The following is a 24,938-nucleotide window of genomic DNA, read 5'->3' on the forward strand; positions in this document are numbered from 1 at the left end:
GTATGATGAATTACATAATTTACATAGAATTATTCTTGCATTTAAGAATCTTTCTCCATGGTAAAGGTCAATATGACTTGTGTATAGATAAATACAATATGATTCATTCATAGATAAATACAAAGAAAGTATGATTAAGTACCAGAGTGCTTTACTGCAGAGGAAGTGATCTACATGTCATGTAGGTCATATCGCATGTGAGTTTCATTGCTTTAGAAGTTTTTATGATGTTTCTGTGCCTTTTTAAAATAAACAGTAAAATTTAAAACCCTGTTGTGTTTGAAGGAGTGTTTATTGTTTAAATTTAAAAAGTTAATTATCTTAAAAGAAGTTGACAGCTACAAAAATCATAGCAGGAATGAAATTGTACGAGTACTTTTCTGACAGTTCTTTAATATACATGATTTGGTTTTTAATATTTCATGTACTAAGACTATGAGAACACATAAAATGTTTGTCTTTTCAGCCATTTACTTAAACTCTCTCACTTGCTTCCCTTGCTGACAATTAAAGCTAAAGAATCTCAACTCATGTTCATTAAAATGTAGTAGTTCAAGGTTGTCAGTAACTCTGTGTCCGTAACTAATATAGAATATACTTTCAAACTGGATACTGGTTGGGAGATTCTTTACTTTCCCTCCTTATTTATTTATATGAGTAAGGGAAATAGTTAAAGATTATTTTTATATCTAATATTTTTTTATACTCAATTTTATCTCTGAAATAAGTCTATGAAAGACACTGGACCCATTAGTCACATTTTTTAAAAGAAAATAGTGAACTCTCCCATCTTAATATTTAAATGGTGACATAAATCATGATACATTTTTTTTTTTAGAAATTAAATCAAGATAAAGAATTTTTAACAAAGTTTTTTATTTATACTTCTCCTGATTCTTCTTGTTCTAATTATTTTTTGGTTAAAACAGTACTTTTTAGTAACAGCAGGTAGACTGAGTTTTTGCACTAATACAGGTACTTCAGTATTTATACAGGAAGTTGTCATGACTTTGTATAGGCACTTCAAAAGTTGTATGCCTTATAGATTAGTATACGATATATAAACCTTTTAATCTAATAATACCTTTTCATTCCCCCAGTTTTTGAAGTGTTGTGAACTCTGAAATAATGAAATGCAGTTGCATTATACTAATATAAGGTAAGTAGTAATAATGTATTATGATGTTACAAAATTCAAGTCAAAAAAATGAGTAAAATTTCAGAAATTCTATTTTTATTATTATTTTTTAATTGACTGGTTGGTATAATATTAAAATTTATATTCTGTAATATTAAACTTTATTGTTTGATATTCTGGAAGTCTCAGATATTTTACTGCTTATAGAAGCTGCTGTATCCTGTATGTTACATCTGTCGATCATTAGATCTGATGTATTGTTAATTTTAACCTGACAACAGAATGGTGCTCGAGAGACTATAAGAAGCTATTAGCATTAAAATGTAATTAGTCCTGCCTGGCCTTTGACCATCTGCATGGAAAGTCAAACAGTTGCTTCACTCCCCATGCAGAAAGATTACTATCCCACCATCTCTGTATTTAAGTCAGGTTATTAATAAAAAAGCAACTGTGTAACAGTGCAATGATATTATTTTAATTGATGGCAATATTTTTTATTGTTCACAGAACTCTTACTGATTCTGAAGAATTGGTGTTTTACATAAGTAATGCTGATCAAGTAGTAATGTTTGGACAGTCACAGGATCTTGGAGTTTGTAGCATCAAGTGGGTGATAGAATTAACTCATTAACAAATTTAATGATTCCATTCATAACAGAATCAATGCTTTTAGATATAACAAAACTGAAAATTAATAAAAAAGAAGTAATTAATTTAGACTGATTGTGACAAAAGTCAGATCGATCAAATTATATTTCCCTCTTCTCTCATAATCTAACCCAAATATTGCTTAGAATAATGTCAAGCCCACTGATCTCTACAAGCCATACTTCTTTATTATAGTAAGATTCTCTTAATAATGCCAAAAACTGTGTAATAAGCAAGAATTAACAAATGTCAATCAATTTCAAATTTTTTTTAAATTAATCTACCAACAGAATATCCTTCTACATGTTTTTCATTACTTAACTTAAACAAAATGTAACAGAAACCATTTAACAGTTAAGAGGGCTTGAAAAAATTAATATATTTTGATTGCCATTTACTCATAATTATTAAATTTTATAATCAAATTCTGTAGCTCATACCAGGCTACTGAATTATATATATTTATTGAGAATCTTATGGACATGTATTGTCATATAATCTATTGTTTGGTTATATTTTTTTTAGCATGTGACATATTCATTTCACATGAGTTCACAAGTGCAATTAGATTTCAGTTTATAAGAAAATCTACCAATTTAATTACCAGCATACAAATTATAATTACCTTTTTTGTAATATTTTTCAAAATAATAATTGGTATGTGTGTGTATGTAGATGGAAAATACTATGAAAATTATAAAAGATAAAGAGCAGTTTTTCTTTTCCTAATGCATCTCAGACATTCATTTATATGTGCAAATATTTATGTGCAAATATGAAAAGAAAAAATCAATTCTCTTGAAGGATAGGTGAAAAAAAAACTGTAACCTTGCAAAAAGTTGAAACCAAGACCATATTATTTGCAATAAAGTACAAATTAATCTTAAGATACAGCTTAATAAAATGTAATTTCAATTAGAAAGGTTTTGGTTGTTACGTCTTTAATGTCATAAAATGTTTTTTTTTAAATGTCCCTCCCAAAACACTTACTTTTTAAATTCTTATTGGAATTAGGGTGATGATGTTTTTTCACTTGATATCTTCTAGTGAAAATATTTTTTTTTTTTTGCCTTTGAACATAAAAATGACTTGATGGAAAACATAATGTTTTTCTAGTCTTCTTTGATCTAGTCTCCATGTACTTCAATCCATATCAGCCTTTTATGCATGTTAACTTTAAAAGCTGCTTTTTAACTTAAAAAACAGGTATTTAGCTGGAAAACTGGTCAGCTAAATAGTTTTTTATCTGGCTATAATTATCTTCTAAGAGATTACAGGTACATTTGTTTCACCTGCTGATAACTTTGAATTTAATTCCATAGCTAATTGTCCACAGTAGTTGTACTTGTTCTCAATAATAAGTACTCCTGTGGTACAGGTATTTTCTCAGTTGTAATTGTTTTATTTCTTTAAGGAGAAAAAACTTCATTTAACTACCCAAAAATATCATTCACAGTTTTTAAACAAACTCATCACTCAAAAGCTATTTGGTGTTATGTCATTTGGGTACGATCCAAAAGAGAAAGAGTTCTGGAATGTGTTCTTGAGGTTACATCCATTATTTTTACGTGTACTGCATTAAGTAAGAATAACATGAATGTGTTATTTTATAACACAAAACTGAACAAATTTCCACAAGATACCATTTAATACACAACAATAAATAATAATAATCAACTATGCCTTTTGTTAACCCTGAGAATATAGAAAATGGACCTGGTATAGCAGTACAACCACATCACAAAAAGAAACAAAAAATCTCCTTGTTCATATTAATTTTTAGTTGTTATAAACAGATTGTAACCTCCATACCTAAGAAAAAACCACTTTTCTTTAATCACCAAATGTTGTGAATAACTTAACATTTGTACATCATATTTGTTGTGGTCAGTTAACCTAGATTTAAATCTGTCCTAAATATTAGGGAAATTTCTATATATTTGCATGAAAAATTTTGGAAGTATTTTATTGTTTAATTTTTCTTTTCTTATTTAAATATTGTGAGTTATTTCCTTTTATGAGATGTGTCTGGTAAATTCCCAAACTTTTTAAATAAATTTTTTTGTATGTTAGAAGCTGTTTGCTTTGTCACTTGAAAAGTAGTCACTTCCATTTTGAATACACCTCTCCTAACATTTCTTCCATCCTTCAAAACATTTTTGGAACACTTCATATCAGGATATTGCGTTATTTTGCTGGCAAATTTTCCTTCTGGATCAGTTGAGTCAAAACATGAGCTTTTAATAATATTTCCACAAGCTTTGATGTGTGAGCAAGTACATGGAGCCTTTATGGGCCATTCAGCATGGACTGTTCATCATTTTAACCTCCAAGCATTGGATCTTTTTTTCTGATAACTTCATGAAGATATTTCATTACTTAAATATAATATTCCTTGGTCACTGTCTTACCTTGTTTAAAACATTTATGTTGACCAAGCCCTCAGATTCATAAAAGCTGTCAGTATGACCAACTTTTGACCATACTTGTCTCAATTTTTTCAGACGTGGTGCCCCTTTTGATACCATTGTGATGATTGAGTTTTTTTTTCAATATTGCATCAATCTTCATAGCTCAATTTATAAGTTCTTGACACACATCAGCTCAGAATTTTTTTTTTTTTTTGCTTGGCAGTGAAGGGCAAGGTACAAATTTAGCCATTTGACTTATACATAAATTCTGCATAAGCAAATTTCATGATAAACAGTTTTTGAAGTACTTACTCTTTTAGCTGCTTTGTAACCATTTAAACAACAATTAAATGAATGACTTCTCTAACTTATTCAGCAATTTAATCAGGTTTGAATGTTGATGGTCAGCCTTTGGCTTGAATGTTGAATGATTGACTATATATTTGAATATTTGAAGTTTAACTATCTTTGAAATGTTTCTGCTACTTGTACATCTGAGATCTGCTTAAACTTTCATTCTCAAATTATGTTTCTATAACATTTCATATGTCTCCATAAAAATACTTTTCAGTTTCACAAAATTTCTCATAAATTTGTTGCCTGTGAATACACTCACTTAAAATGCAATAAAAATTGTCAAGGACATCTAACACTTGTTGATACTGGTATTTATAACATAAAGCGTGAAAAAAATATTGCATTCCCTTAGATTGCAGCAAGAACTCATCATGTTAAACTATTTGGCACTAATTAAAAAGTTTGGGAATTTACTGGACACTCTGGATCCACTCTATATGATTGATTATATTTTTGTTTGTATTCCCTTTCTGTTAAAATTTATTCTTTTTGTTGTTTATGTTCTTTCAATTTATTTTTTTCTTTTTTAGCTTAGAGACTGGAGATAAATGTAACAAAGTAATTAATAAAAGCCTTGGGAAGTTTTGTGAAGTTCATTCACTTGAAAAACCAAATTTTTCTACTAATGAAACAAATGCGACAGATTATACTTTTCTTCAGTCACCAACGTCAGCCCCCATTTATCATCCCATTACTACATGTCAACCTGGCACTAGTATTGAAGTTTTAGGAAAAGAGAAGGTATAGTCAACCACCTTTAATTTGCTAGTAGATATGTATGAGTTAATGTGGTTTAAGTGCAGTTTAAATTAACAAACCACGTCATTTTATTCATTAATTTTTTTCTGTTGAAATAAGTGTTTTTTGATGTGTTTTGTAGGCTTAATTTAAAATTTTGAAAATATATTCTGAACCAAGTTTACAATGAAATATTTTTAAAAAACTTACTTCAAAATTCTTTTAGTTATTTTTGCAACCATCAGTAACTGGTTGCATCAATCTCTGTGAAAAAAATATCATTGTCGAATGTCATGGACTAGAACAAAACAAATTTTATGGTTTATTCTAACTGTTTTTCAGCATTTCTTACTGTTGTTAATTTAAGTTCAAGATGATTTTTGACCTCTCCCTTGAGCTTCTACTATACTTGGAATCCCTTTAATCCTTCTTCATTCACTGTAGATTTTGTTATTTCTTTCTTGGATGTGATCCTGTCTCTTAAGTTTTGGCCTGACAGGTAGTACTACAATCAGGTTTGCCTTTGAAATATCTTTCAAAGTACTATTCTCTCACCTTAAGGCATTTCCTGCCCATCTCTCTCTTCTCATCTGTAAAATTAGATCTCTAATTATACAACTTTCTGTTCTTCCTGATTTTCTGTGGGTTACCATTTTGACCCAGCTAAAAATATTTTGAGTACTTCCATTTTCAAACAGTCTATTTCGTATTATTCTTCCATTTAAAACCAATGTTTATGTAACACAGATCAAAGCGTCTGTGCTGCTGTTCAGTAAATTCTTAATTTGTTTTAGCATTGCAGTATTCTACATGTGTAACTGGGCAAAATGGTAAACTACCCTGATCAGAGGTAGTAAACTCTCAATCAATGTGATCAAACCTGTGTAAACTAATTATCTTCTTTCTCTACCCTTCATTCTTTTTCCATCGGATAGATAGGTGAGAATTATGTCTGCTATCATCCTGATTGTATCAATGTCACCTTCTAATAGCCACCATTACAGCAGCCACTTCTTTATTGGAGCTGACGAGGGATAATGATTCTGCTTGTGAGACCATTGTAGATCATGAATATAATTTGACATCATCGACAAATATCAAAATATTTGACTCAATGCCTTTTCTGATGTGACTAATGTACAATATAAATAATATATGAAAGAATAGATCCCTGCAGACTGCCAGATGTTGCAATGTAGTCACTTGAGACTTTACCTGATACTTTGACTTAAAAACTTCTATTTGCCAGATAGGGCTTTATCCTTTGTAACATTTCTCCTTGGAAACCATACAGTTTTAACTTATTAATAAATAAATCAATGGGAACAGAGTAAAGAGCCTTATAAAAATCAAAAGTCAGCCTGTCTCTTATTCTTTACTTCTGCTTGATGCATGAACAGCATGTTATTTAAATTATTGGATATGGATCTTCTCATTATAAAGACTGTTCTCTCCAAAATCTTTAAAACTATATTTAATACAGACGCTGCTCTATAATTGCATATTTCATGAAAGTTCCCTTTCTTGGAATTGGTGATACAAGAGCTTTTTTCTAACACTAAGGAAAAGTTGCAGATTGCAAACTAAAATTAAATAGCCAATGAATCCTGCCAGATTCCTTCATAAATGACTTGATGTATTTAAACAGTTAGCAGGTTTTATCTTCAATTCATTCTGAACATTCAACATCCTAGCTGAAGTATCCTGTCTAAGTACGGATTTGGCTTTTCTTCTGACCTTGGCCAAATCATTATAATCTTCATCACATCCAGTCTTCTTAAATTTCTTATGAGCAGCTCTTTTCATTCTGAAATATCTCATGAGTTCCTGTGAAAACCAATTAGGGAAAACCTTTGGCCTTATCCTCTTTACAGGTACAAGCTGAGTAATTTTAGATTCTAAAATCTCACTAAGTAACAAGATGCCTCTTCAACGTTTGAGTAAGTATAGACTAAGTTCCAATCTCTCTTTCCAGCAGCGTCATACAGACCAAGATAGTTAGTTACCTGTGACGTAATTAAGTACTTGTCTATCTATGGATGAAGATGTTATCTCATCAACTATGAACTCCAATACAAGAACATTGTGAAAATTATCAATTTCCAACTCCACATCTATGTTAGGGTTTGATACAGCCAGGTACAAAATTTACTTTCTGCCCTGAGGTAGATGGGAATTATATTGCCACATATTTTGATCTTCAATGAAATCTAAAAGAGCCTCAGCTTTCTTCCTAGTGTAAAAATGTCTGTGCTAATTCAATGAATTATCATTCAGTTCATCCCAGGAGCGTTAAAATCGCCAATTAATTTTTCCCTATAATTCTTGGTGTCCAGTTTATTGCTAAGCAATCTAAAATAGTCAGAACATCAGGACATTATTCTAGACTGAAGTAATGATTATCAATTAAATCATTAAAACTGTCCTTCATTGGCAACTCAATTCATACACATTCATTTGTCAGCTCTAGTTCATCCCCCTGTAGCACTGGAGCTGATTATTTACAGTAATCATTATGTCCCACCTATAGTAATTACAATTTCATCATATTTACAGTCTGCACTGAAAACAACCCATTTATCTGTAAAATAATCTGCATTTATGAAATGTCAATTAAATGCTACCTCAGTAACTACAATAACATCATGAGTTGTTCCAGCCACTGCTGAAAAAGCTCACCTGCCTTTGTCCTCAAGCCTCAAACAATTTCATAAATAATACTTAATATTGTAAAGCCTAGCTTAATATTGTAAAGCTTAATATTGTACTGCTCTTTGTTTGGAACTTTCTCTGTCACTTTTTCAAAATTTTCCATACTTAAAAAGTTGGTCAGCTTTTAGTTTACCATAAAAAGACAGTATCAAAATTCCTTTGGACAATACCTTATAAAATCATAGGTCTATACTTCATTTCATCATGTTTTTCTTTGAATAAATTTTAATTTCAGGTTAGAAAAATTATACTCTTATTATAATGAAATTTTCTTTTTTTTAATATTGATAAAATCGATTTCCATTCTTCTTAGTATCTACGCATCCCCAAATGTTTTTCTTGCTCTTATTTCTTTATCTTGTTTGACTTTCATATTTGTCATTAATATTTCTCTGGCACTCCAGCGTTATATTCTTGTTTTGTTTCTGTTTCTCTTATTTACATTAGCTTCCCTCTTTTTTCAGGATTTTTTCTTCTTCATTTAATGTGATGATTGTGGAGTTTATAAGCACACAAATACCAAAATAAGTTAAAGTCTTACCTCCTTGAAGTTAGTCAGTTAACTACCAAGCAAAAGAAGAAAATCAGAAATCCACCCTTTGAATAATTTAATAATGTTTTGATGCAAAACAAGAATCATTTATCTCATAGAGCCCATTAATTGCTGTTCAGCTAAAGAGATCAATGTGAGTAATGAGAAATAATTGTAACATCAATAAGCATCATACAAGAAGAGTATAGCCAGATAGATACAATTTAGACTACCATGGTAAAATTTCTTGATTATGATTAGACAATTTTATAAGACATGCTTTTTAGTTTGGATTCTTAATTTTTATACTTGAAAAACGCCACTTAATATTTTTAATTTTAAATAACAATGTATTCCTAATTTTTGTTATCTGCTCTTGTCCTTTTTAATATTAAATAAATTTTTACCTTTGCTTTAGCATTTTAAGACCTACCATCAAAAAATCAGCAACAGAATTGATGTGTCAGAATATTTGCCAGTGGACCTGGTCATAACAGTTGATTGTTTGTAGATTCTTCATTGATTATTGAAAAATGTAAAAAAATTGGTAATGTTTTATTTTAAAATAGATATTATAATTTATAACTTTATGTTTCAGAGTTTGCAACTTAAAACTTCATCTAAATCTGATAACTGCGATACAGTTGTACCTAATAAGAATAAGATAAACTGTATAAATAAGTGTGCTTCAAAAGAATTTATTAATTTTAATAGTTCATTGACTGAACTTAATAAATGCAAAAAAGATATAAACAAAATGAGCTGTATTCAAAATGAAATTTACTCAGACAATGAAAATTATACAAGAAAAAAGAAAAATGTCAGTGAAAATGAAACATCTGTCACTAATGGTAATTTAAGGTTATTAGAATATGATAGCAATAAAAAGATAGTGAAAAGTAGCAAAAAGAATCATTTACAAAATAAAAAGTGCTTGAAAGCAAAAATGAATTTAAGAGAAATGAGTCATGGTAAAAGGGATAGCACTTCAAAAATGAAAAACTGTATTCTACACACACCTCGCTCAAGATTATTACCATACGACAAGAGTAATAGCTTATACTTTGAAAGATCTGAAAAGAGAAAAACTCACACTATAAATGAAAATACTGTGAATGATAGTATTTTAGTTGATGGAGTTGTAAAATACCAAAATGATAAAGAAGAGGGCCATTCTGTAAATGTTAAAACTTCAGAAGCATTAGAACTTAATGAAAATATAGAGAAAAGAGCTACTGATTTATTTAATAAAATTATCACTGATACTTATGATAGTATTTCCAATGTACTAAAAAACTGTGGGATGAAATGTACATTTATTATTGATGAAACAGGCTTAAAAATAAAAAATAATGATGACACACTTGAATTTGAAGGTACCTGTGATCCTCATTTTTCAACAAAACCATTGACTGAAAGCCTGACAAATGAAGAAAATATGGACAACAGAATTAGTAGTCATGCTTTTTTAAGAAAATTGTTAAATTATTTTGTTACAAACTGTAATTCCTCGACATTAGCTGAAGAAACAAAAGTAGTTTTTCAAATAGTGCAAATTTTGGATACATTAAGTGAATTCTTAAATAAAACTGGCAGTAATAAATGTAACAGTTCTTGTAGTAATATAATTTCTGATAAATCATCTTCTGAGAAATCTGGTTTGCAAATAGAACAATTACCACAGTCTTCTGCTGGTGTGCAGGAGTCTGACATACTCAAACTGATACCACAAAGTAACAGTCAAATATTTGCTGAGGTAAAATAATTACCTTAAATTTCATTTTCCTATTTCTTATTATGTAAAAGTTTTTCTTGAGTATTTTTAGACACCATTTCAACATAACTTTTTTGGCAATGTTAATGATTGATGGCTTTTTTTAAATAAAATGTAAAATTTATCATTTTTAAATATTAAAGTATCACTCACTTTTAAATTAGTCAGTTCTCATACTTTTAACATTAACATACTACTATTTGCTATTGTTGTAGAAGAAATAATTGAACATGACAATATATTCATAGCTGTATGTAATGTCATGAATATTACCAGCACATGAAACTATAAGTTTCCTGCCATAACTACTATTTCAAATAGAAGTTGCCATTGTAAGTGCTTTTTGAATCCTATTTTGTATTACTAAACTTTATTGAGAATGTCAGTTTACTTGTTCATTTATGAATAAACACATATTTTCATTATGCTTATTCCATTTATCACATACAATATTTGTATTTTATACAATATTAGTTATTAATTCAAAAAAACAGAATCTTCTTCTGTGTCTCATGCATGTGAATGCAAATAACTGTGTATTTGTGTGTATATAATAGTAGCGCACACATACTCTAAATGAAATACTTAAATATGAAATACAGCAAAAACAACTTGGCTGTTTAAACTATAAATAACATGATTATATATTAAGAAAAGATATCTAACTATATTATTTTTGAAGCCTTTTATATGACACAGAATTTATTGGTATATGCATGTACTCACTTAGTACAAGATAACCATTTATAACCAAGATAACCCACTTATTTTATAGCCATCTTACAATAGTAGAGATACTATGAGAAAGAGTCGAGGAACTGGTGTTACATTAGCATCTCCATCATAAATATCACATTATATGAATTTTTATTACTTCATTTGTGGCAATCATGATAAGCTAATTAAATTATACTTTTATCTTTATAGTTATTGTGCAAAACTAACAATAAAATCAAAATTTTGCTGTTCTGAATATTATTTAACTGTACAATCTGTACTAAGTTCTCTTTAGTTTGTTGTAATACTTTTGTTTTAAAATTTTGCTTTAGATAAATGCTGAAAACCTAAGAACAAAAGAAAATATACCTGAATGTGGTACGGAGCAGGAAGAAAATATACCTGAATGTGGTACGGAGCAGGAAGAAAATATACCTGAATGTGGTACGGAGCAGGAAGAAAATATACCTGAATGTGGTACGGAGCAGGAAGAAAATATACCTGAATGTGGTACGGAGCAGGAAGAAAATATACCTGAATGTGGTACGGAGCAGGAAGAAAATATACCTGAATGTGGTACGGAGCAGGAAGAAAATATACCTGAATGTGGTACGGAGCAGGAAGTTCATCCAAATAATAATAGTTGTCGAAATAATAACAGAAAGAAATCAATAGCTGAAGTCTGTGGAGGTAATTCATGCGATGTCATTTAATAACATGTTTTATGTATAACATCTTGGTTATATGCTATATTACCAAGTAACCATCTTTATTTATTTATGACAGCTGAACATTAAGGGAAATCAACTAAACCAAGTATAAGTTACTAAGCTGAATCTTAATTCAGCGTAGATATAAATATATACATATATATATATATATTTTTTTTTTTTTTTTGAGACAGAAATTTAAAGCTCTCTTTACGAAAAATATTTGTCTGATTGAACTCATTAAAGTAAAAAATGATTATGTTTGCTCAAAACATGTTATATAAAGAATTTATCTTAGTTGGGGGTTAAGTCTATGTGTTATTTACTGTCATAAAAAAATACAGATTATTGAAATACTTTAATACTCATACCTTTTCCCTAATTCCCTAACCTTTTTTCTTGTATTAAACAAGGAAGTGAGATAATTTATGATTTTGCAATGTTTGGCTTGTAATTGCTTATAGCTAATAACAAATATAAAAAGTCTGATAAGAAAAAAATTGTAAAGAGTCAAATCTCCAGCAAAATAAAAGTGGTTCTTTGCCGTTAGACCAGTGTAAAATGCATTTAGACTGGTTTCATGCTTAGAAGCTGTTAAATTTGCAATTTTAAATTTTGTTTTACAGCCCATATATTTAATTCTCAATTACCTGGATACCTTGTCACTTAAAATAGTCCACTCATTACTTTCAGATTTCTGACAATCTGGTTCTGAATATTATGTTCTTATACCTTACTGATGATTAAAAAGATTACTAAAATTAATTTTCCACTGCACAAATTTTAGTTATATCTAGCTGCCAGGTGTACCCAATGATAACAACTTGGGTATACCAGACAGGTTATCAAATGGAATAAAAATTCATTCAGCTCATTTTCAGAATAGATGTTTCAGACTAAGTTGTAAACCCACCGGGTTGATCTAGTGGTGAACGCGTCTTCCCAAATCAGCTGATTTGGAAGTCGAGAGTTCCAGCGTTCAAGTCTTAGTAAAGCCAGTTATTTTTACACAGATTTGAATACTAGATCGTGGATACCGGTGTTCTTTGGTGGTTGGGTTTCAATTAACCACACATCTCAGGAATGGTCGAACTGAGAATGTACAAGACTACACTTCATTTACACTCATACATATCATCCTCATTCATCCTCTGAAGAATTATCTAAACGGTAGTTACCGGAGGCTAAACAGGAATAAGGAGACCAAGTTGTAAAAGTGATGACTAACTTTGTTACATGATAATAGCAGGTGCTTGGTGAAAATGCATATTTTTAATTAGTACAGTTTTTTTACATGTTTTATATAAAAATATTGTTTTTTACTTGACACATATTACATGACACATATTGTTATTTACTTGACATATTTGACACATGTTACAGATGAAATAAATAACTCCATGCAACAAGATGCGAAAACAGAAATAAAAATGAATAAATCCTCTGAAAATGATAAATCACAAAAATATACATATGAAGTTGATAATTTTATGGATAAATATTTTCCAAAAATATCTACTAGAGAGATAATTCCATTAAGGATTCTCAAAGCTCACATGATTCCCTGCATGGTGGTAAAGTGTTTAAAGGTAATAAATTTATTTCCATGTACCTAAATAATTAGTAAATCGTGTGCATCCATCCTTCTGCTCATTTTCACAATAGTAATTTTTAAAAGGCCATCTGTTCTCATGAAATTTTCTGTACAGTATTATATCAATAATTTTTAAAAAATTAATCAGACATTGTTTTACATTTTCTGATTTAATGTAAAATACAAAATAAATTAAAAATATCTCTCTCATGAATGTAAACACTTTTACTATATTTAGTAGTCAAAAGTCCCAGCAGCCAAAAGGTAGAATGATTGTTTGCTGTTACCCTGCTGATGATTCAAACTATGCTGTGCTTAACTTTTTTTTCAGTTGAGCATGAATTAAATGCATGCATTAATTTTTAGTTGGTGATTATTACACGACTGTCTAAAAAGAAGTATAGTGTATTTAGTGTGTATGTGTGTGTGTTTGTTCCACCATAGCACCTCAATGACCAAACTGATTTAGATTTATAACCCCACATTGGAATCCTTATGTTACTGGGAGTGTCATAGGCTATATATATATATATATATATATGTGTGTGTGTGTGTGTGTGTGTGTGTGTGTGTATGTGTTTTATATATGTATAAATGTAGATGTAGTAGTGGAGATTTGCCAGTTGAAGCACAAACTTTAATGAACTGTGAGCCTCTATCACAGTGTCAGCTGGGTTTGAACTGAATTATTCAAATCAATCGAATGAATAATATTACAAAAATAGTAGAATTAAATTTATGTTAAATAAAATAATATTAAACAAATTTAAAAAATTTCTATTTATTAATAATGGGCTTCCAGTGGGGACTGCATGTGAGGCTAGAGTAAGGAGGTTATGCGAGCACCTTGTGCGAGGCTAGATCAATTGTCACCATCAACTGGTAACAAGCTGGGTGCCCCTGAGATGCTGTTTTGGGAGGTGCTCTTATAATATCTTTGCAAACAATTGTCCAATTTTTCAAAATTCAAACAGGGTATTTGTTAGTATGTACATTTGCATGTATCAGGTGCACCCTTGATCTAACAAATCACGGTAATTCAGAAATGTTATATTTTCACAACCAGTATTCCAATTTTCAAAATTCAAATGTGGTATTTGGTAGTGTAATATAAAATCACAATGGAACCAAACCAGAACAAAAAGAGCAATGTTTGTCACCAATGTTTTCTTTTGGCAGTTGTGTATTTTAATTTTTAATAGTTATTTTTATTTTTTATTTGAACATTCATCTTCAATTTATTAAAAATATTCACTTATTTCTATTTTTTTGAAATAAACACAACATCAGACATAATTTGAATTTAATCTGAAATTTTGAATTTGCAAAAATTAGTAAATACAAGTCTATAATGGCTGATATTTAAAATGATCTGATATTTTAAATGATTTTTGTTATTTTTTTAACTCTACAATAAAATATACTTTTTTAAAACAGATTCTTTGTAAACTGTTCTTTGTCCAATTTGACATCAAAATCATCTTGCTGACTATTAGTTCTGTAAAAAGTAGATGCCACGGATTTTGTTTGAATTTTTAAAAAATTGAGCTCTACAACAAAATTGAACTGATGAAGTGAAAATTAAGATTAAGTGAAAAATGTAATGTATTATTATAAAATGTAATTGTAGTTGATTATGGAAGGTAAGGCCAGTTCTGAATCAATCTAACTATATTAGCAATACTGCAATCACCATTTCCAAGGACACCCCAGAAATTACTGACTGATGACTGTCAAGGAGCATTTTTTTGTTCCTATATATAAATAATAATGTACAATATATGTATGTTTTTCAATTTTTAAAAATTTTTTTTGGTTTACAGTATATACCATCTGTGGCCAACCCATGGCAAGCATGCCACTTGTGGCACACAGGGCCACAGTTAGTGGTACGTGTAGTATTTCGAAATAAAACCTTTTTCTGAATGTCAACTTTGGACAAAAAAATAAAATCTGTCATAATTTGAAAACATAACCAAAACAATAATTAATACTCTTCGTCTAATTTACAATAATTACTTTTTTTCAGTAGAATACATAAGTTTTCAGACTATATTTAATATAAACATTCTTTAGTTGCAACTGATTGTAAAGTTAACACTTACAAGTCACCGGTATCTAACATTTTTATTTCCTTTCAATTGTTATACTTGTGTTGCTTTACAGTGGCATCAGGCATGTCTGCTTAATCCTCTGGGTTGGTCTAGTGGTGAACACGTCTTCCCAAATCACCTCATTTGGAAGATGAGAGTTCCAGCATTCAAGTCGTAGTAAAGACAGTTACTTTTATACGGATTTAAATAATAGATTATGGATACCGTTGTTCTTTGGTGGTTGGGTTTCAATTATCCATACATCTCAGGAATGGTTGAACTGAGACTGTACAAGACTACACTTCATTTGCACTCATACATATCATCCTCTGAAGTAATACCTGAATGGTAATTCCTGGAAGCTAAACAGGAAAAAGGAAGTCTGTCTGGTTGATAGCACCAGTATCATGGGTGCCCCATAGCTGTGTCAACTCGCCATTGTCTTGGGTAATCTGCACAGTTGTTGTATGAAGTCGATCTTGGATCTGATTTACGTGAATTTTACTTTTATTTTCGTGCATGTCATTTAAATTTTTCTCGTATTATATCTTTAAGTAAGCCATCTACTTCAAAACAAAAATACGAAGAAGATATTGCTCTTTGAAAATTCAATAATGCATGGTAGGAACTCTTCTTTTTCTACTAATCAAAATACATCAAAACCAGTTTGTTTGATTTGTGGTGCTAGTGTAGCAGTGCCCAAAAAAATTAACTTGGAGCAACATTTCAAGCAAACCCATAGCAATTTTAATGAAATGTATCCTCTCACTTCATCTTTGAGGACAGAATTTCGTTAATAAAAAAAATAAATTCTTTATAAGCCAACAAATGTTTTTCTTTTAAAAAAGTGAAGAATTAAAGTCAATGGTCAATGCTTCTTACAAAATTCCTTTACTTTTAGCACGAAAAAAGAAACCTTACTGTGATGGGGAAGAAATCAAAAAAAGTCTGCAAATCTTTACTAATTACACTTTGAGACGAAAATTAAAAAATGGTGGAAAAATTGCCCTTTCGCAAAATATGGTGATGCATCACATAGATGATCTGGCTGTAAAATGTTAATAAGAAAATTTTGTCTACATTAGCCTCATGTAAATATTTTTCTTTAGCTTTTGAAGAGAGCACTGATAATACTGACCCTGCTCATTTTTTGGAACAGAGGGCGTGGTATAGCGACCAGACATGCTACATGGAGGGTTTTCTTCCCTTAGGGGATGGAGAATTGAGATGACCCTGCTCAATTAAATATTTCTGTGAATTGTATCAATGAAAATTTTGATGTTATTGAAGAACTTTTAGACTTGCAGCAATTAATAATAACAGAGGCGAAGACATCTTTAATGAAAAAATCAGTCATTGAGAACAATAACTTACAATGGGATAATTAGATAGTATATGCATGAACAGAGCCCCAACTCCATTCATGCATCCATCCAGCAAAATTGAATTGATGAAGTGAAAATTAAGTGAAAAATCTAATGTATTATTATAAAATGTAATTATAATTGATTACGGAAGGTAAGGCCAGTTCTAAATCAATCTAACTATATTAGCAATACTGCAACCACCATTTCCAAGGACACCCCAGACTTTACTGACTGATGACTATCAAGAAGCATTTTTTTGCTCCTACACATAAATAACAATATACAATATATGTATGTATGTATATATGTTTTTCAATTTTTTAAATTCACAAGTTTAAAAAAAACAGGTTCTTTACATACATCACTTTACTTTATTTATTTATTTTTCTTATTGGTGTTGTGGAAAAATACCATTTACATACCCCCCACAAGTGGGGGAGTGTCAGACTTGCACGGGTTTGGGTAGATGTTATTACTAAGAGCCTATGTGTGCCCGCATCCTACCAACTCCTAATTCACCGTTCCTCCCCACTAAAGGTCAGATCAGCAATTAAGCATAGCACAACTCCGAGGGTGCCTTTGAGCTCGGGGAGGGGGTCAAGAGTTCCCGTGAATCATCACCATCGCCCATCCGCACAAGTGCAGGCGAATGATGGCTCCGCAGGGGGCTGTCCGTCACCCCATCTCTCTCGGGTCAGTTCTTCACCTGGACTCAGGACTTAATTGCGTCAGTTTATAACTTTTAACAGTACTTGCCTCGGTCTTTCTTTCTCTCCACCTTTTATCTTTTATCTCTTATTTTGAATCCAAACTAACAGACCCAATGGAGTTCCTGGACGCTCATTGGAACCGGCACACCTAGGCATGCCGGTCCTCGAGACCGAGGCTGCCCATCCATCCCTACGCTAAAATCCTCCGCGCCGACCCTCCGTATCCTGGTCGCGTAACACTGCTATTGCATAATCATCCACTAACTTCCAGTGACCGGTCAAGCAATCATGTATGCAATCAAAATGTCAGGCGTCAGTCTCTTGATGCCGGCACGTGACCGGCGCTCACCCCATTCCGGGCGTCTGAACAGGGTATGTTCCACCGAATCCTCACTATTACAATATATACGCACACCCACTGTAATCTTTCCTACCTATCCTCAATAAATGTTCTTCAAAATTCCCATGTCCTGTTAAAATTTGAGTGATATAAAAATTTACTTCCCCGTAGTTCCTATTACACCATGCTGATAAATTAGTAATCAAAGGCTTTGTCCATAACGATTTGTTACCTGTCCGCCAACTGTCTTGCTAGGTATTCAAGGTAATAATCGTAGCCTCCGTCTTCCTCATACGCTGATATGTATTCATTCTCTCCCTTACCTGTAATTCTATCGGAAGAACCGACGCCAACACACATGCAACTTCGTAGGACACCGTGCGATATGCCAAAACAACGCCCAATAGTGACCGATGATGGACATGCCGCACTCTGTTCAGATTTCTCTTAATTCTCACAGCGGAACCCCAAACTGGGGCCACGTACAATAAGGTGGAAGTAACAGTCGACATGATTAGTCTTCTTTTAGAAGCCCTACACGCAGCCTGTGAGGTTATCAGCACCTTCAGTGCCCCAAGTGTCCTCTCTGCCCTGTTGCAATTCTCCAGCACATTATCGCTAAATCTGTAGGCTCGATCTATGATGACCCCCAGGTACTTAAGTCTACTTCTGGCCTGTATTTGATGACCACCCACTCTCAAAACTATGTTCCCAACCTTTCTCCTCCGCATGAGGGTGTTGTATTCGCACTTGGCTGGTGCTAGCTCTAGGCCGTGTTCGCCCATCCAGACGTCTATTAATGCTAGAGCCGCATTGCCAGGTTCTTCAATCTTGCCTTTTGATCTAATGCTTACGAGGATCGAGAGATCGTCCGCGTAAGCGATAGTCTCAACACCCTCGGGTAAAGTCAAATTAAGAAAACTATAGTATACTATTAACCACAGTAGGGGGCCCAGCACCGATCCCTGCGGGACCCACCCCCAAACGTCTGGAAACTTAAACGACTCCCTTGTGAATCCGCAGTGATCCATCTGTCACTTAGATATTCACGAATCTGCCTCTGTAAATATACACTAAGTCCTTTCTTTCTTGAAGCGGATATTATGAAATTTCAAGGTAAGGACCCGAATGCATTACAGACGTCCTATGTAATAAACAACGGCATACCTCTTGTTCTCCAAGTCCCTTGTTTGACCCGAGCAGCCCAATCTTGCAACCACCTGCAATGTAGAGCGGCCACGACTAAAACCATATTGATTTGGGTGGGTGTATGCCAACGCCCGCATCAAGCTCCTCAATAATGCGGGACGCCAGCATTCTCTCAGCGGCCTTGCCCATACTGTTTAATAAGCACAATGGCCGGTATTCCATATTAATCTCATCTTTGGCATGTCTAGGCAGGAACACTAATCGCGACTCCTTCCAACATAAAGGAAAGCACCTGCATAAAGCCATGGTTCGCAATATCAGTAATTTCCCTTCTTACTAAGCCTTTTAATACGACAGCCGGTATTCCATCGGGTCCGAGACTTTTATGATCTCTTAATTTAAGGACAGCTGCAGTGACCTCCTCTTGTGAAAAGCGCTTTGGTTCACACTCAATCATCTCTAACTCCCCTCATCTTCTCGAGGAAACAGTCTTCTTATCTGCATATTTGCGTTATCCTGCGTGATGACAGGCAACCTTCTACCAAGCTTCTTCATCACTAACTGAAATACTCGTTCCCGCGGGTCAGAATCTAATTCACCGCACAGTTCACGCCATTTATTCAGTTTAGTTTGTTTTAGCTCATAGTTGAGAGTGCGCCTTGCCTCCACATATCTAAGCACCGCTTCCTCGTATTCCTCGCCTCCAGCTTTCTCAGCCGTTGTTTACGATGACTCAGCCTCTGTAGATTTTTCCTCATCCTTGCGGTCGTTTCGATCCACCAATAAACCGGATGAAAACCACCAGCAACCTTCGGTAAATGGGCAATCTCATAGGTTATCAAATCTTGTAATACTTCTGGCGACAACCTCCTCCCATCGTAACTTCCTAGCAACAGCTGCTACCACTATTTCCACCTGCTGTCGAGTCAATCTCGAAGGTTTCTGACATTCGATCACACGAAGCGAAGGATCCTCTATTTCTAATACCATAGCCATCTACTGTCTAATATTGTTAGGTCAAGCGCCGTAGCGTGCTCCCTGGCCTCATATGTTGGTGTATGATCATTTAGGCAATAAAGGCCAGTTGGCCTTTATTGCCTAATTTTGGTGAGAACCTCACCACGCCTATTGGTATATTGGCTACCAACCACAACGGCCTTACTCTTTAGATCGCCCATCCAAACGACCTTCTTAGGTGATCTAACAATTGTATCTTGAAGTCTCTCCATGAACGCTTCAAATTCTTGAAAATGACAGTTGGGGCTGATGTATACCCCTATCAACAAAATTGCAGGTAATTCCACAGCAATAATACCTTCAGCTCTATAAAATAACTGCCAGCTCCACCTGCCGCTGACGTTCTGAACTTCAACATTGCCTGTCTCGTCCGAACACCACTCTACCTTAGCCGCGGTGTGTCTATTAAGTTCAGTGGTCACTAAAATATCTGCAGCGAGACCCCTCAACAGCTCTCCCACTAAATCGTGGGAGAGAATGCTACGATTAGCATTAGACAACCTTATTTTAATCATCTTTGCCATGGCCGCACGTCACGCAACCGGTGCGGTGTTTGCTGCTGTTGCATTTTAAGCACTTCATCGCCTCACGGCACTCCTTAATGCGATGGTCCTTGTCTCTACAGTTATAACACAGGTCCAGTCTGTTTGGACCCCGGCACTCGGCGCTCCTGTGTTCAGAGCCCCAACATCTAAACCAACGGTTGTTGTCTTTCCTTATATAGTCCTGACAATGGACCTATGCTATTATAATTCTTTCTTCTACCAGCTTGTTGGCTGCCCGATAAGAGGTTATCACCGTTACATTACGCGTGTCTCCATAAGACTTCCTAAGTGATGTGATGCGATAAGCCTCGTTTCTACCAATAACGTCTGCAATGGCATTACCGACTTCTTGTTCGGTTGTATCCACATCAATATCTTTGATGCGAACCACCGCTCGTCTGTCACCTCGAGTGCGCATATCCAACTGGAGACCAGCGGCCCTATCTCGGAGAGTAGCGGTGAATTGCTCCGCTTTCTGCATCCCTTTATTCTAACCTCCAGCTCTTTGTTTCACTCTGTCCTTAGGGGCAGAATCTCACCGGCCTCCTCTTTCGAAGCTGACGTCTTCATGGTCTTAACCAAGTCAGTATACGACTTCCCTTGCGCTCTCACGACCACTACTTTGCTATCCTTCACACACACATACACACATGTGCATTTGACATATGAAATGTCAAAAAGTTAAGTTTAAAAAGACCTCACTTTAGTGGGGTTCATTCAGACTAATAATTTATCATGTAAGAGATCACCCCCACAAGGCATGAGGTACTAATGGCTTGAAAATCTTGAGTGTTCACTTTCTTAACATGATATAAGTTTAAACTCAAATAGTGACACCATTTTACTATCTGATAAAGCTAATGTAGAATACATTTAGGTTGTGAACCAGATAATAAATTTATTTTGAATAATAAAAGTAAGGATATTTAAAGGAATTTTTTAAGAATTGGATAAGAACAAACTGAAATCCAGCTAAAAATGAATATTTAGCATGTATTATTTTATTACATTATATTATAGTATATTACCTGTCATAACATAAACATTTATCACAAATGTCACAATGTAAACATTATATTGTGTTTAAAATGAAATTCTCAGTATGTTTGGAAGGCTTAGTAAAGGTATATAATCAGTGGCAGTCAACATGTTGAAAAGAAGTCAATGATATTGAAGTGTTTCTAGAAATTAAAATCTGCTTAGTAATTAACTTAGTGTCTAGTGGTTTATAAAGTTATATTAACCATGTCAATCTCATAATCTAGGCCAGTATTTCCTGAAATGGGTGCTATTGTCCTCTTGTAGTGCAAGAAGATTCCAAAGGGCACTGGTCCTTTGGAGTCCTATCATGTTAAGGTTATAAGGTTATGTCAACTATAACTGTAATAGAGTTATTTTAAAATTGAATACCAATATAATTTTAATAAATAAATCTTAAGTAAATCTACCAACAATTTTTATTTAATCTGTAAGCTATAAAAATCTATTTTTTTTAGACAAAATATGCTGTACATATTCTAAACAAATATTAAAAATTGATGTAAAAAACTATTCATCTATTTCTAGATTTTGGTAAACAGGAACATGCAGTTGAAATTCTTATCATCAGTTGTATTTCATTTTATAAAGTAGTAAAGGTTTCTTTTAAAAAAAATAACAGGTTTATTAATAATTTATTGGCTCATTTCTGACTTTTTTTTTTGGAATGAGCAGTAATAAAGTGCTTGCTCTATAAAATGGAATCTGGTAGAAAATTTTTGGGAATTACTAATCTACACTATCCATTGAAGTTTTTCTCTTTATTTAGTAGTAATTCTCTTTTTTAGTCAAATGGTACTTTTAGATAGTTATTAATTAATCAGTATGAGGAATAACAAATATTTTGTATTTTGATATCTTTTATTTTGCTTATTTCAGTGTCGATATTTGTGGTTTTCATCATTTGATTTATGCAAATTAAGAGGTCATAAGATCCAACTAGTAAAAGGAAAAAAATATTTCTTCAAATGCAGGGTCTGTAAGAATCGAACTGTATCACCTCAAGTTAAACCCTTAGGTAGTTGTATGAGGTGTGGTAATTCAGAATGGGAAAATGCCACTGTAGCTCAGTACGTATCTTACTTACAGCCAATCATTCTTATTGAAATTGTAATTTTTGTGTTTTTTATGTTTTTGCATTTTAAAATTAGTTAATTTCTTTAAAAGGTGTATCATATTTTTTTGTAAAATTTGGTTAATAAAAAAATAAATAAATTTCTTACCTTGTTCAGTACTCAATATACATTATACAGCGTGTTTCATTTTAACATCAGAGATAGTGGTATGTGATGATAGTGTGTATGTAGATATTGTTGTATCTCTGATGGTTAGTTATATGGACCTTCCAAAAGTTTCAAGGTCATATGTGTGATCATATATCCAATGCAACATTTTTTGCTCTTTTCATTGGTAGCATCAAAAATAGGTCATTATATTTGACAAAATTGTGTTAATCTTGAGATGATGGTCAAGGTTAAATCCAAGGCCACTATGAGGTGTCCCCCCTCCAACATGAACAACTTTTGTTTAGGTCATTTTTTTGTATTGTGCATAATTTCAGATAAAATTACCTGGGGAGATTAAATTAAATCCCTATATTGATCACATATAATAAGATAGACAAAAATAGATGATTACAAATATAATAAAAAAATATATTTATTAAGTAATAATTAATAATAATATATTAGAATATATATTTTAAATATAATTTATGTTTATGTATTAAATATTTTAGTTTGTGAGCCATGCATTAACACATAACAGATTGTAAAAATCTGCAGCAGCATACTGTTGACATCAGATGAAATGTGAGCAGAAGTCACCGTGAACACCAACCTGTTAAACATATTCTGCTCACTCTATATGAACAAGTTCTAAATAAAAATATGACTGACTTCAGGTTAACCACTCACCAGATAAAAAAGTTTTTAACTGATAGCAATGAAACAGAAACATTTTTTTCTCCTTTCCCTCATTTTTTATATGAAAAAAACTTTAATAAAAATTGTTGCCTTAAAATAAATTAAAAAATGAGCTGAAATTCTTCAAATTAACAATCTATTTAATTTGCAATTTCGTAAAACATATCATTTTTCATTGTGTTTTAATTTTTTACAGTCAAAACTGCTGTTAAAAATGAATCATATAACTGCTGGTACAATCAACTATATCACCATTTAATGATGTGTTCAATGGTGGATAATTTCAGAATAGATTTTTTCTTATATTTCATCATCTTTAGCTATTGAAGAAATATCCTTCATCGAGTAAAATTTTTCATTTTGATGTAACTGAAAATATATTTTGTAATTGTTTTTTAACTGTTTTCTGTAACTGTTTAAAAAATTAAATTTTTTATATACATTATTTATATTTAAATATATACCATGTATCTATATATTATTCACGATGTAGTACAGCCAGAAGCACAGAGCCACACAAGTGCCACACACAGTCCAGACAAGTAATACTGTGACTCAGCAATAACAAGTTAACAGTACATAAAACTTAATATTACTGACTGAATAATATTATGCAGTTCAGATTGAAACTATATAATTATAAACTAAAGATCTGTTGACATAGTTGAATAAATTCATACTGTTAACCTAAGACATACATGAAAATAGAAGAGCCATAGAAAATAAAATCAAATTCACGGTATTTCAATATTTTTCATTAATCCATGTTCCTGCTTGAGTGGCTTTACATATGGTCCTAACCCTTGTTCGTCTAATGAAAATGTCTCACAAACTCATCTCTTCTCTTATTCATTATTTTGATTTATTCATTCAACTTTTATCAATCTTTCTAATTGTTAAAACTATCTGGTAGCACAAAACTCTCTGCTTTGTCATTATTTTTTAATTACTATCATCTATATTTATATGTTACAGGACATTTAGATAATTAGATAATGTATTTGTTAAACCCCAGTACAGAAATTTTTTAATTTCTCATTATAAAATTTGTATTTTATAGATATAAATATATTTTACTGTATCAAAATCATATATAAAACTTGAAATGAATTTTAAAACTACAACATAACTGATATGCCAATTTGCTGTTTATTTTTTCAGGTTTAGAAGATAGTAACACACTTGGAAGTCTAATTATAGGATGGGCCACCTTTTGCTGTACAACCAGAAGCCTCAATTTAGTTCTTGACATAAACTTTAATGATACTTTGAAATTGTACACTAGTCGACTGAAATTGTACAATTGTTTTTTTTTTTTTTTTTTAACATACAGATTTAATCTGTTTAACTTCATTTTGTAACTTACAATTATCTCTTAAAAAAATAAAGGAATGAAACATTTATCGATTGAATAATTTGTTTT

At 32.2% G+C, this 24,938-nt stretch overlaps 1 protein-coding gene across 1 annotated transcript; it reads left to right on the forward strand.

Moving 5' to 3' along the window:
• The first annotated feature begins 1,133 nt into the window (after positions 1-1,133).
• LOC142322635 (uncharacterized) lies at positions 1,134-24,805 on the forward strand. The gene is made up of 8 exons (XM_075361713.1): positions 1,134-1,159; positions 1,646-1,744; positions 5,085-5,295; positions 9,135-10,292; positions 11,360-11,717; positions 13,121-13,326; positions 22,470-22,660; positions 24,677-24,805. The coding sequence occupies exons 1-8, from the start codon at positions 1,134-1,136 to the stop codon at positions 24,687-24,689; spliced, it is 2,262 nt and encodes a 753-aa protein (XP_075217828.1). The 3' UTR covers positions 24,690-24,805.
• Positions 24,806-24,938: the final 133 nt, after the last annotated feature.

This window comes from Lycorma delicatula, chromosome 4, assembly GCF_047948215.1.
Source record: "Lycorma delicatula isolate Av1 chromosome 4, ASM4794821v1, whole genome shotgun sequence".
NCBI lineage: Eukaryota > Metazoa > Arthropoda > Insecta > Hemiptera > Fulgoridae > Lycorma > Lycorma delicatula.

Bases quoted from the DNA above. Each gene is read 5' to 3' on its own strand.
- LOC142322635 (XM_075361713.1), top strand. From the start codon at position 1,134: ATGCAGTTGCATTATACTAATATAAG. The intron at 5,296-9,134 runs GTATAGTCAACC...TTTATGTTTCAG, and splicing joins AAGTTTTAGGAAAAGAGAAG to AGTTTGCAACTTAAAACTTC. The intron at 10,293-11,359 runs GTAAAATAATTA...ATTTTGCTTTAG, and splicing joins ACAGTCAAATATTTGCTGAG to ATAAATGCTGAAAACCTAAG.